This window comes from Notothenia rossii (assembly GCF_949606895.1).
Source record: "Notothenia rossii genome assembly, chromosome: 3".
NCBI classification, from domain to species: Eukaryota; Metazoa; Chordata; class Actinopteri; order Perciformes; family Nototheniidae; genus Notothenia; species Notothenia rossii.
The window spans coordinates 33731995-33746230 of NC_136901.1; the positions used below are offsets into that span (position 1 = coordinate 33731995).

At 39.9% G+C, this 14236-nt stretch overlaps 1 protein-coding gene across 2 annotated transcripts in view; it reads right to left on the reverse strand.

The window, feature by feature from the left end:
* rell1 (RELT like 1) overlaps window positions 1-14236 on the reverse strand; it is a 25594-nt gene continuing 11358 nt past the window's right edge. Inside the window, exons 3-7 of one of the 2 annotated variants that reach the window (XM_079669491.1) lie at window positions 12026-12097; window positions 8534-8588; window positions 4910-5152; window positions 2884-3016; window positions 1-1325 (exon numbers count right to left, since the gene is read on the reverse strand). In XM_079669491.1, coding sequence (XP_079525617.1) covers window positions 1287-1325; window positions 2884-3016; window positions 4910-5152; window positions 8534-8588; window positions 12026-12097 — 542 coding nt within the window. In that variant the 3' untranslated portion in view covers window positions 1-1286. Of the gene's footprint in view, window positions 1326-2883; window positions 3017-4901; window positions 5153-8533; window positions 8589-12025; window positions 12098-14236 lie in introns of both variants that reach the window. The other variant, XR_013806109.1, reaches the window with a different exon arrangement.

Below are 14236 nucleotides of genomic sequence, written 5' to 3' on the forward strand. Positions count from 1 at the left end.
TTGATATGTATTAGTCATCTTTATTTTCTTCCTTATACAAAGATAAAAACACAGCAAACTCTCCCAAAATATGAATAACAACATGTATAAATATTTTTTTTTAAATGAGACACAATGAAAGGACAATATGAAAGCATTCCTAAAATTATACTTTTTGATCATCTGTGAAAATAATATTGTTGGGTCAAAAAGGGCTTCTCTATTAATGTCATATCGTACCTCCATAAAGAACTCGTGTTTTAAAAAAGATTGATAAAACAGAAAGGCCAAGATTTACTGAACTTTGGTATCTTTTGTGGATTTAGCTAGCAAACGTCTTAATCCTACATTTACCATCATTCGGAAACTATTCCTGGTATTGTCGAGGCCAAATCCAAGCTAAAAGAAAGTGCTGGACTTCCTCAGGGGGACATGAATGCTAATGTTTCTCAATGCATGCTGTAAACAGGCACTAAGTCGCTAACACGTTAGCATAGACAACTTTATGAGCTGATAAAGAACATATAAATAAAAAAAAACAATGGAGGTGCGTTTAAATCTTGAGTAATAGCTCTCTGACACATTCAAAAAAAAAAAAATCGAAACTGACCTGCCTGAGTATACAGACTTTAATTTTTTTGGTAACGTAAACACATGCTGTCCCTTTAAGAAAAAAAATACCAAGAAGGCAGCCATGTTGGATAAAGCTAATTTGTTGTTCAACACAGAATACTACACTTTCTTCTTTAGTCGTAGAGTGGAAGATAAGGCACGTCATGTTCACACCCGCTGCCAATCTACAGGCTACTTCCTGTTCGTGTGATTCTATCAGAGGTCGTTCTTACTTCCCGTTTGAGAATGGCGACCCGTAGTTAGGTCTTGGAATGGCTGTATCTGTTTTTTTGGGCTTATCCGTTCTTTTCCTCCACTTACAACAACATAAGAACACACATGATCGGCGTATTGAGTCACCTTAGTTCATCGGGAAAGCCCTCATTCGGGGTCCCTTGACATTAAGCAGCCGCCTTGCTTAGACGCTCTTGCGCAAGGCACTATTTTGAAATATTTTTTAAGAGGAAAGTGTATCACACATAGACACACCCTGTTCTCCTTGTAAAATGGAGCCGCTCTTGCCACCGTGTCCACCATCAGCAGCTCTTTTGCCCCCCATGGAGCAGGAATGTGGGGGGGGGGGGGGGGGGGGGGACGACGACTCCCTGGTCCACTTGCCCCCCTCCTCCCAGCGCTGATGATTTATTGTTCTTTTTTAGGGTTTGGACCTGATGTTCCTCCTCCCCTGGATCCTGCTATCGGTTCTCTTTGTCCACGTCGTCGTCCTTCTCCTCCTGTAGACGGTAATACGAGGGGGTTTAATACGGATAATAATCATGAATAATCTTCAGATTAGGCGTGTTCTGCCATCAGGTTTGTTTACTTTGTTGGGCTGAAGGCCGGTTTTCCTTTCTCCCACAGTCAATACAGGAAAGCTAAGAGTCAATATGTGAGCTGAGAGCATGGAACGAGAAAAACACGGATGTTAATGTGTTTTAAAGCTGTGATTGGATTCTTTGCATTGGTACCATCGGTACAACATGAGTGTTATGTTTCTCCGCCCAAGAACAAATGAAAGTCAAGATTGCTGAGTCCAAACAGACTCTAGACTCTCATATTTCCAAGCTTTCATTTCAGAAAATGTAGAGAAAAAACAAAAGCTAATTCCTGTCATGCTAAACAACAAAGCTTTGTGTTTTCTCCTAGATGTTTTGTGGTCCAAATTGTTCGAGCTGTTCTCGAGATGTCATTTGAATATATTGGTTGAAGCCATGTTCCAAATCTCATAAAATAAAGAAACCGTCTAAATATGGTTTGAGAAAAAAAGACTTTCCTACGTTAACCAACTGTAGATATGTTTTCCTTTCACAATAAAAGCCTAGCATGCTTTCACATTAAAAGTGTTGCAACAGTAGCTTTAAAACATAGCATTCTCTACTGTATTTGATATCGTGTTATCTATAAAATAGGGTCATTTACCTCCAGCCAAAACGCTTTGTGTGAACATTAAACGTGAATATAAGTAAAGCACATCTGATGACTAACACTGAGGATATATAAGCAATGGGAGCCTCATCTGTTTTTCTGTTTGGAGTGTTTAAAAGAACCTGAAAAGAAATCTTCCACAAGGACATTTTCATTGTTGTTCGATATCTGCGTCAACAGGAAGACACAACTCCTCCTCACGCTCTTATGAACGCTTTATAGTCACTGAGGAAAATTAAGCAAAGCTGGTCATGATCACCTTGAGAAGTTCCTGTGATGTTAAGTGCAAACAGAGAGGCTTATTATTGATACGGTTTGATTTTCAGTGACTCTTTAAAATGCTCTTTTTTTGATTTTAGGAGCCCATACAATACAACCATTAATCGATTGGTAGGCCAACAGAAAAGGACATTCGATTGAGAATTGATTCATGTTTTTCAGGTAAATAAAATAATAATTTCCTTAAAATGAGAGGATTTGCTGCATTTTATTTTCTTCAATGATCGTAAACTGATTGTTGGAGAGTTTTGTCTGAGAAAAACACATTTAAGGAATTCACATTGAGCTGTAGTATATTTCAAAAGGCACTTTTCAGTAGTTTCTGGACTATTTAAATCAGCTGATTAAAAGATAATTAAGAAAGCATTTAGTTGCAGCTTTGACCCATTTAAACTATATTTCAAAAAGTTGTTTTTGTGTGACGATTTATCCCAGAATGTCACCAAGAGCTTCTCACATCACCAATAGAGCACAGAGAAGCAACGTACAGGAATAACTCCGCCTACATGAACACTGGGGTAGAGCTCCATGGGAGACACAGAGAGACACAGAGAGAGAGCGGGGTGGGGAAGTTTCCGTTAAACACACCTGCTGGGACTCGGAGGTGGTCCGGCTCCTAGGCTCCGCCTCCGTTGGAGACGTAGGAACGCTCCCGTTGGAGTCCGTGATCAGCAGCGTCCGTCTCTCCCGGGCCGGCTTTTCACACTTCGTCACCCGGAACCTGAGAGGAGACAGGGAGGAGACAGGAAGGAGAAAGGTTTTGAATGGTTTTTTTGACATTTGGGGAAATGAGAAGTACGTTCTGCAGAGTCGGCTCATTAAGACAAACCTCTGGGAACCGCTGGAACAAATGTACAAAGACTCATTTTTTCTATGTCAAAATCAAATAAAACCTCTTTTTGATTGTTGTTCGTTTGTTTTTGTGTCTATTATGAGAATACTTATCTCACTTACTCAGTTTTTTAAAACTTTTTATTTAGTTGTTTTCTTTCAAGCTGGGGTGTGGGGGGGGGGGTATATTTGATCTGCTTTGTGGCTGTCTGGTTGAAATGTGCACTGTTGCATCTACTGTATGTATCTGACTGATAAATTACATTTTTCTTTATAATGAATACTGTCCAAAAAAAAAAGTGTTAAAAAAAATATATATAACCTAGATGAAGTTGATTTGTTGTATATTCATAAAAAGAAACATAAATAACAAACAGAAAAAGGTCCTTTAATGGATAAACTCAGCGGAGATCGGCTATTCTCATTTGTGCCACAGCTGGTTTCAATAATAATACACACAATTACACTCGCTGTGACCTCCGCTCTACTCCTCTATCATCTTCCCACCCACTCAAAGGCACCTGTTCACTCACACACTCAAAAGCTTTAATTAAATCTGCAAATGAATATTCGCATCCAGCTCATGCTGACCCATTAATCTCGGGGGCGTAAAGGAAAAGCAAACCGCTCTGCATCCCGATCCATCGCAGCGGGAGGAGGCTTTCCCGGTTCACTGGTGGACTCACAAATGTTCCTTTAAATTTGAATAAATCTGAAACACAGTTTGATAACTGTATCTTACTATGAGAGAGGGCAGTTTCTTAAACCCATTTCAAACACTGGAAACATTTTTAAAATCATTAAAAAAAAGCCAATTGGGGGAAAAACTCCCTATTGCCAGATTTTGGATATTGTAATATCACTATATGGCAGTATTGTATTTTCCTAGTTTTAAAGGTGGCACGACAGTAAAGAGATGTACATTTGTATTGTTTCTTTACCCTCTAAGTCATTATATCCACATTACTGACGATTCTGAACAAAGAAAATATTGTAAGATTTGATTTTCTACATCTCATAGCCATATTATATAGTAGTTTTTATTATTAGAGGCCAAGTCTATGCCTCCCGTTTCTTTCGGTTTACTGTTATATCCCTTCTGCTGAATGAAGTCACTGCGAACATCCTCCCACCACATCACATTAAGAACTGGCGAAACAGGCTTTTCTTTTGAAAATAAGGTAAAAAAGTAGGTAAGTTTCAGATCTGTCAACAACGAGATGCTCCACTCTCACCTGACGCACTGTGTACATCACACATTTATTTTCTGCTATCAGTCTGTTTTGGGAGAAATGTCCTGTTGGCCTTGTTGCCATGGTGCAGCTCCACAACACAGGTTAACCACTGAGGCTTCTCCAAAAAAAAACATAACCCAGGCTAAACCTGCCGCATCTATTTTCCCAGGGTTCCTGCTGACTGTCCACATGTTCCACGTGGCTGGTCTGGGGTCAAAGTGCACAGGAATGTTAGTTGGTGTAATTAAGTGTGGACTTTTAGGGTTTAATGTTTGATGGCTAGTGTGTGAACTAAAACTGTGTTCATGTGTATCTACTCAGTAAAGCATTTTCTTTTAATAATTTAATACATGTAAAATAAGTTAATGAAAAATAGTTGTCAACACATATGAATGCATCCCCACTCACACTAGCATGTAACTACTTAGAAAACAACCCCACCGTCCGAAGAAATTCATCGTAACTCATCTAAAACCAGCAAAACAACCCCCCCCCCCCCCTCTTCTACTTCCTGCCTCTCTGACCCAGACACACACACACCTGCCCACCTGCCCACAGCGAGCACCGTGACCTCTCCTGATAGGATGCGCCGCTGCTCCGGCCTCCTCGCCGACAGCTTCCTCATCAGCGGCCACTTCTTCTGGCTGCAGCGGTTGCAGATGTTCTTGTGGCCCCCCAGGCCCCCGATGGTGTGCAGGTGGTTACAGGTGTGTTTGGGGGCTCCTGGGGGGGCACCCGGGGATATGGGGGTCAGCGGGGGGGTGCCGGGAGAGGTTGGGGTGAGCGGAGGACTGGAAAACAGAGAATTTAGTGATTAAGAGAGAGGGTTTAGGCGTGATTTAACTACAGTAATGACCCAATTATTATGATAAATGATACATTACAGTACACAGTTGCACTTTAATTATGACGTGTGTAATCAAGATGATGCTGATTACTATAATTGGAAGCGGCGCAGAATAAAACATAATTTAAATCAGTCCCAGAGCAGTTAATATGCAACAAATAGGGGAAAACAAGACATGCTATAGGTCAGTAGATTGTTTAAGCACCATGAAACATATTAAGATGGGAAAAAATGAAAATTAGGAGGGGGGGGGGGGGGGTTCCAGTCAAAAGTGAGACCTTGCGCAGACGAACATCTGACCTACATTCAGTGCTATGTTTCCGTTTACAGGAATGAATTGTAGCTTAATTAACTCTGCAGCGTGTCCTTTGTGACACATTCATACCTTACGTCTTCAAACAAACACTGACCAGTCTTTGAGAATGATTTAAAAAGCAATAATTGAGTTTTTCTCTGAGACACCTGATCAGGAGGAGCTGGAAAAAGAGGTCAATCTGACACGCTTCTCTCCACTTTCAGTGTTGATCTAGACGTGTGCGCACAAAGACTAATAAAAGGCGGATTAGGTGTTCGTTTGATCTCCACACATCGTCTGCTTTGGTGAGAGGAACACTGTGTGCATGCTTCATGACCCTGGAGAGCAGCTCCTCACATTGCTCACACACAAAAGGAGAAGAATACACAGTGTTTTCGAGGGACAAAGGGAAAAATGAGTCACGTCTCCTAGGAGATAGATGTACTTTTAATGTAAGAAAAAAGAAAAATAGTGATACTAAGTGGTGTGAGAAGAACTTTTACTTCAGTCAAAATAGTGATAACACAAAGTAGAAATGTTGTACTGCAATTGAAAGGCTTGCAATCAAATTATTATTGAAGTAAAAGTGGCATGAAAATACAATTAAAGCAATAATTACTGTTTCAGAATCTCGTACTATTGATGCATTAATGTGTGTATCTCCTAAATGTGTATACAGTACATGGACGTCAGAAAATGACATTACAAAACCATGGGATGTATTGTGTTGCTATATCTTTTTACCACACAACGCCAGAAACGACTTCCTAATTTCCCCTATAAGGTCACGCACATGTTGCCGTGTTTGTGTTTGACAAATGAGTGACGCTCAGCTATGCAAATGTGTGGGGAAAACTGGAGAGCGGAGTTTTGTTGCCACCTGAGCTTAAATCAACTCAATTTGGTTCCTGGTTCCTCTATTTTTATCTTAACAACATATGAGGTCAAGTCGTTCCAGTAGTGGCATTTTGTGGAGTTTAGTCACAGTAGCTCCATTACATTCTTCATTAATAAGTACTTCAACCTAGCGTTGGTGTTTATAAGAATAATAATAATAATAATTTGAATTGCAATAACGTCAAACCCCACATGAGTTGCAAGTTCAATTCGAATATACACAAAGGAGAATAATATTTTGGTTTTTAGTTCTTCTCTAATCTTTTAAGGCAGCACAGGGATTTTTACTCCATAAAACAAAACAAGGGTGAAATAAATCCAGAGAAATAAGAACTGTTAGATGGGAGAGCACAAGGAGACATCGATTTGCTTTAAAGGTGGGGAACCAGTGGTGTAAACAATGTGTGACATGAATGTGAGAAGCAAAAATGGATGGATAAAGAATATGTATGACGCTCGTGTACAAGATGAGGATTCCTGAGGTGTAAATCATGAGGGGGGGGTAAACGCAGGACAGAGTGGAGATCAGCTGACGGACGGGTGGCGAGGGGATTCGGAAGCACCGAATCTGGAGCGGCAGATAGCGAGGCCTGGACACACTACAGTCACTCTCCTTCCTCTTCTTTTCTGCCTGTCTCCCTCTCCCCCGTTAAGTGTCCCATACATTACCCCCGCCGATACCCTCCTTATTCCAGCATCTCTAAGTGATCCTCTGGCACTCTGCCCAACCTGGCTTCGGAGGAAGAGGAGCAACAGGAAGAGAAAGAGGGACAGAGAGCGAAACCTAAACCGGTGCAGTACTAAAAACCTACCCGTAACGTCTCTTCATCTCTTTCCATTCCTTCCACGACAGCGGGAAGATGACAGGAGGAGAGACAGAGAGAAGGAAACATACTCCGCTAACTCGATTAACTAACACTCCATCTCTGTCACGGGCCCCTACTCCTCCAGTCGGTCCCATCAGCCCGTCTCCCTCTCTCCTTATCTCAGCGCTGAGGAGAGTGAAGACGTCTAATCTGGGCTTGTACCGTCAGCTCCTGCTCTTATGAAGGGGGGGGGGGGGGTTGTATCCAAATGGCTAGCAGGAGGCCTTTGATTGTAGATGTGTACGTCAAAATAGGAGGGAAATTAATTCGGAGGCAAATAGATGTTATGCTGGTAAGGGATGCTGGACTTTAGATTCCTGTTAGGGCTGGAACTAACTGCTAAAACGTCGCTAATGCACGTTAGCTTACTTAGCTTTCGGGTCTCACGATGTGCATATCTAACGATGTCCAAATGCATTTTTGGTTTGGGAAAGGTTTAAAAAGATATGTATTTTTCTCTTCCTCTCAAAACTACATGTGGGGAAATGTAATTCTCCACCGATTCATCTTCAAATATTAAAGGTCACCTATTATGTAAAATCCACTTGTTCATGTCTTTTCTACATCAACATGTAGAAAGAGATTCTGAACGTTTCGTGAAAAAAGATTCGCTCTCTTTTTGTCCTGATCCATTTATATAAAAACCTGTGCAATGCATGATCTGTTTGGTATTTTGAGCCAAACACTTCAGAGACATGTTTTGTATATAACTGAGAACTATAATATATTGATGAAAAAGAGCACAATAGGGGACCTTTAAGTTCATATTTCGTTCTCTAAAAGATTCAATGTTGCAGAGAAGACGTATCAAAAGTAAACTGCTTGTTTTGTCTGACCAACTGTCTTATTGCCAAAGATTTGTAATTAACAACATATTTTATTTTAGAAGCTGGAACCAAAATATATTTGGTATTTTTTCATGATAAAGCCTCTAGTGTAAAACTTCTTTACCCCTACACTTACTTTTCTAAGTCGAGTCACAGTCTGGCCAAAAATTCAAAAAAGTAAACATGCCAACAACTGTGCTCTTTAATAATCCAATAACACTGATATATGGGGCGCAGTCGCATGGGGGAAATACCCCAGCTGTTTGCTCTAAATCAAACCTTGCCAATCTGGAAAGGTATCAGAGAGAATGTGGCCTGATTGGCTATCGGTCACTTCCTGCTCTGGCCACTCTCGCTTTTCAGCACCAACAGGCTAACAGAGAGGCTTATGGTGCCATCTGCTGGTGGAGATGGGTAATACTCAACAGTTAAACACTCACCCATCAGAGTCGATGCTGGTTTCATGAACCATGGCTTTCAGCGCGTCTGAGTTTGCTGAAGAAGAAAACATAGACACGGTTATTTACACAGTTAGAACAAAGGAGAGAGAGAGGGGGGGGGGGGTAAAAACACTGTTGGGGATTAGTGCAGAAAATGCTCCAGTGATTTCAAAAGCAAAGCGCTTATTGAAAGATAGCAGATAAACTCTTTAACACAATTAAATTGCAAATTAAATAAGCACAATGATCTCAGAGGAATTCAACAGATCAGAAAAAAACTTTATCAAAGCAACAAAAACTCTTCTGGTTAAAAGTGTTCTGGTTAATGGTCAGTAATTCGGCCTAAGGAAATGTCCTTACAGTTCACATGAACAATAAGTCTAACCAACTTCAGGCGAAGCAGAATCAACTCAAATATGGATTTACATAATTTCCTCCCTGAGACAGGATTCCCTAAGGCCTGGCTGTGATGCATTCACTGACTTCCCCTTGAGCACACGGATAAAGGAGGTTTTGCAGACCTTAGGATGAGCGGTACTGAGACACAGATATGACCCATGTTGGTAGACGGCGATATTTTTAAGTTATGGTTTCATATGAAGAAACCTCTGTCCTCCTGGTCACCCTGGATCATCCTCAGGAAATGTAGCACCGCAGGGGTTTTATACATCCTTGGTAGCTGCTAGATATGTTTAGCCTTTAAGTATTACAGACTTGCAAGTGTCATTTTATTGGTACAAGGCTTCAAGACCTTTGTAACTGACTGACTAAATGTAAGACCAGGTAACAGTTTTGATTCATTACCAGCCGTGAGAATCCGTTAACTGTGACCAAACACATTTTATATGAGTCTTTTTCACATGAGATACTTTTGTCATTGCTTTTCTCACTGGTTTGGTATAGACAGGGATTAATTGCAAAATGGCATTTTCACAAGTTCTTGTGCGCCAATCAGACTTTAATCAATAATGTGGGATATGTAATTATTTAAAGAGGCCTCTTGTCAGTCGCAACTAAACAGACAAAATCACACAGGAACACTTTGACCTTTTATTTTGGCTTGTTTTAGAACAAGAAAATATAACTATTTTTAACGTGCCATATGTTTCTGGACACATTTAGTTATCTAAATTATTCCAGCAGAAACCTGGCAAAATACAGATTTAGCCAACTACATTAAACGTTCACTGCAGAAAATTGTTAAAATGTTTAAATCTATTGCGGTTTTTCCTCAGCTACAAAAGGTAAAATCACAAAATATCTATTGAGGGAATTACAAGAAAGCAAAAAGGGAGATGTACTTTATTCTTTAGGGGGATTTTATTTGCAGTTTTTATTGTAATAATGCTACATGGACATCCAATGAAAGCAAGCAGCAACACTGTGAGGCCTTTACTCTGAAGTTATCTGTAGATGGCAGCCTTCGCTCAGCCATAGAGACGACTACTGCTCCCATAGAGACCTCTCCTTATATTTATTTATACACAAACTGCTGCTGCTGAGAGTCACTTCCTGTGTTCCAAATAATGATTGCCATCGACCATTTTCTAGGTCGAATATTGACTGGTTGAATAGATGTTTACTATATTAGCATAAGGGCTATTTTCGTTGTAGTTATTTTTAACCATGTCATGCAGAGTGACGATGTGACGGTGAGTCACTCGCAGCTGACGGACAGATCTTCAAACACTGTCCTGATGAAAGCAGCGAGGGGTTCAAATCAACACAAGGTAATGATGGTCTGACACCAGAACAGCACAATGCTGCCTTCAAGTGTCTCAAAGTAGGCTAGTCAGCTGGATAGGATGAAAGATGGATGGTAGTTCTTGTAGTTTAAAACATATTCAGGAAAATCATTTTAGCTCAACATGTGTATTACTGTTAATTAAATTGACGTCTATGATGATTTTTTTATAAATTAAATTAGACATTTGAACTGAAACAGCAGAAATGTTTATTAATGTGTATAGTTTCTCCTACGAAGACATATATTTACAATGGTTCATGATACCAAGAACTAAACACTTTAAAACACCTTCAACATCTTTTAATGTATTGTTTATATGGAAAAACATGCTACACAGAGTGAAGGGGCGTTACTTTAAACATGCTGCAACTATGGTTGGAAAAGGGTGTTGCAATACACCACGTATCCTAAACAGGTGTGGCGGGGATAAAGTCGCAGTATAAACTTTTACAGTGTAATTGTCTCCCACTCCTTACAATGTTGTCTGCCTCTGAACCACAGACTGCATCAACTCTGGAAAGAAAAAACGTTTTTTCTGCACTGCCAAAAGACCCAGTCCGAGATCACCTGATGTCACATATTCAGACTTAAGTTCATCTCTCGGGCTGAAACTAACTATTATTTTCATTTAAATAAATCTCTTGACTCATTATTTTCTTTAATCAAAAGGTTTTCGCTCTATAAAATGTCAGAAAAAGTGAATCAGGGTCTCCAAACGCCTACGGTGACATACTCATCGTCTCGTTTTTTCCAAAAACATTGAAAAACGATTGAATAAAGTCATACAAATGAATCTAATGCTTGAACCTGCAGGACATCTGATAACAAAACAAACTGTTTCTCTGTTCCCTTTTCAACAAAAGCATTGTTTACCTGAAACAGCAGTTCCTCTCTTTCACTAAAGCAAGGTGCCTACCTAGTACCTACTAACAGCATTAACAGCTGTTTCAATAGAACCGGTCTAATCCGCAGTGCCAGAAAGGCATGTGTTCATTATGAAGCGAACACAATACAAGCATTGATCCTTATCTTTCCTGTCGCCACTTGTAAACTCAGCTGAACAAAGAACTACAATAACTTGCATTGAAGAGTTATTATGAATTCACCTTCATGTTTCACCTCAGGGAAATAGTTTCAATTTAGAGGAATCATGCCATCAAATAGCAGCTTAGACATCGCGGGAAGTCAATGGAAAACAAAACAGTGACGTTCCTGATAGTTAAAGGGGCCTTATTATGCTCATTTTAAGGTCTCATAATTGTATGTTGTGCCTGTACTGTGACATGTTTACATGCTTTAATGTTCAAAAAGCTCTTATTTTCTCTCATAGCCGATCTGATTGGCTAGCTGGCCGGATCCGTTATAATTCGTCAGACCTTTAAAGATGTCCCACCCCTAAGCCTATCACGTACAATGTGTACGATCGAGGCGTTTTAGCCTTTGGGATTTAAGCTATTGCAGACGATTTACAGACCACAGTCATTATTAATTTTCCTTGAAATTCCTCTGAATGAACTTGACTGTCCTGCTGTTGAACTTCCACGCAACTGCCAAGAAGCTGACACCCACATGTTTCCTAAATAGTGAGTGACAATGTACTCCCTAAAAGATTTATGGGCTGCTGTAATGACTTCATGGAAGAGGCGGAAACAGCCAAACGAATTAAAATGACAATGCGTTATCTACAGCCAGGTTTATACAAGGGGCAAAAGGGATTTATTTAGTGTTTGTTGTTGGACACATACCTTCATTTTTCATGATGTAGTGGACAATCTGCCCCACTGTGTCGTTGTTTTCACTGAGGGTGTCATTCATGTCTGGAGGGAAAGCAGAAAAATACACCACATCATATTAGAAATACTTGAATTATAAAGTATTTTGTAAGCATTTGAAATAACAGTATCCTCAAGCAGCATGTAAAAAGGAAGTCATACATATTTAGGCAGCATATTTCCAGGTTTTCCAGTACAGTTAAACAAACCGTATAGCCTCAAGTGTTTTGAGAGGCAGGCCCTCCAGCGTAGCTTAAGGCCCCTTTAAAAGGGTAAATGCTTAACATGACACCCATAAATCAGAATTCAAGAGCTCTTGTTAGTATTACAACTTGACTGTACTCCCAAAAGGCTGGAATGTTTCACTGGAGCAGCAATGCAGTTCATCATTTAAAATGGAAACTATGCTGCATGATGGTATGAGATAAATAAACAAGTGAGCTAAGGTCTGCCTTTGGGCTGCTGTCAGTAGTCACTTAAATACAACCAATTGCTTGTTGAAGTAAAAGGAAAGCAAGAGAACTCTTTCCAGCGTTCACTGAACACTAATCAAATAATTAGTCCCACAGTAGTCAGTGCAGATTTAAGTCAGATAATTAATAAGTAGCTCAAGATATTGAATAAAATAGCAAAGCACATGTGAAATAAATCAGAAAAGGCAACACATTTTTTTAAAATTAAACGTAGCTTTATAAAAGTGAGTCGACTAGCAGCCAGTTATACAATAATAAGTAGTAATTTTGTACCTGGACGGAGTTATTGCATTAAAAAAACATATTGCACACATTGTAAAGTTATAGAGATATATTAAAGTATTTTAGGATTTGTCTACTCCGCACTTTTATGTGGCACTTTTGCAACCCTATTGGAATCTAATACATGCCACAAAAGCTTGTGTTTGTCTATTACCCAGATGAAAAAAATCGCAATTATAAATATCATTTAAATATTGTGACATGTTAGCAGGATCTTGCCTAGTTGCCTAGGATCAATATAATATGGGATTTTTTGAGTCCTAAACTTGAAATATGGGGCTACTTGGGGGCAGCTAATCAACCCATAAACACACACATTCTTTTAAATTAAATTGGGATATTGTCACTAGCGAATGCATTGTATCAAAAGGTCACAAATAGTGCTATCTTATTAGGTCAACATCAGTCTACTCAACCAGTGATCACCATACACTCATATCCTTTAAATGTGCAATCCTGACTGACTCAACAGAAACAGAAAATCCCTGCAGCACACTCCCCCGTGAGGCACTTCCTACAACTTCCTGTGGACCACTTCCTGTTTTCATCTCAACATGATAAGGTTACAAAGATTTATGCGAGTCTTTCTTAAGACTGAGAAAAAGAGGCGGAGAATGAATAGGGGAAACCCGATCCTTACGTAACAAGAGGAGACCGGTTGTACTGAATGACACAAGCAATGTTTTCAGATGTTGGTTTTTTTTCCATACTCTTTTGTTGCGACGTATGAGGGAGAAGGGGTTGGGCGTGTCTTTACATTTATCCTATTTCAATACACTTCACAAATGAGGTCAAAATAAACATGATTCAAGGACGATTTAGGCTTTTTGTCAACATGGGAAATGATGTTCCCCATGTTCATGCCAGGAGGAGAAGTGTGCAGGTCTGTAGTACAATAACAGATAAGTAAAAAAAAGGCATTACGCATGGACAGGAATAAATCTGGAAAGCATGATGTAAACACTTCCTTCTTTCCATAACAATCTCATGCCTGTGATTTATAACCCATGGTAGGAAAAGGCAGAGTGCTAACATTCCCTCTCTCCGTGCGGATGAGCGTAAAGTGACACGACAGAGACGAATTCAAGCCAAGGAAACTTTCTTTCAAGTCTGGAAGGTCAACTACATTCTTCGAGAGGCGGGAAAACTCATCTCAAACACAGTCGTCATCGCTATTAAGAATGATCCGCAGATTTCAAGGGAAATCAAATTAGCGCTGTGAAGAGAATGTGTTTGCCTCGCCTCGCTGCTCAACACGCCCCAGTGTTGAGTCAGAGCATGAGTGATGAGAATGCCAAAACGTCTTCCTGGTTACTACCGCCTCCACTCCTTGAAAAGGCAGACGCAATACAGGAACTGGGTTTGATAAGGATCAACAAGACAATGGAGAAAGAGAGGGTGATGATGACTTACTGTAAATGTTAATAGG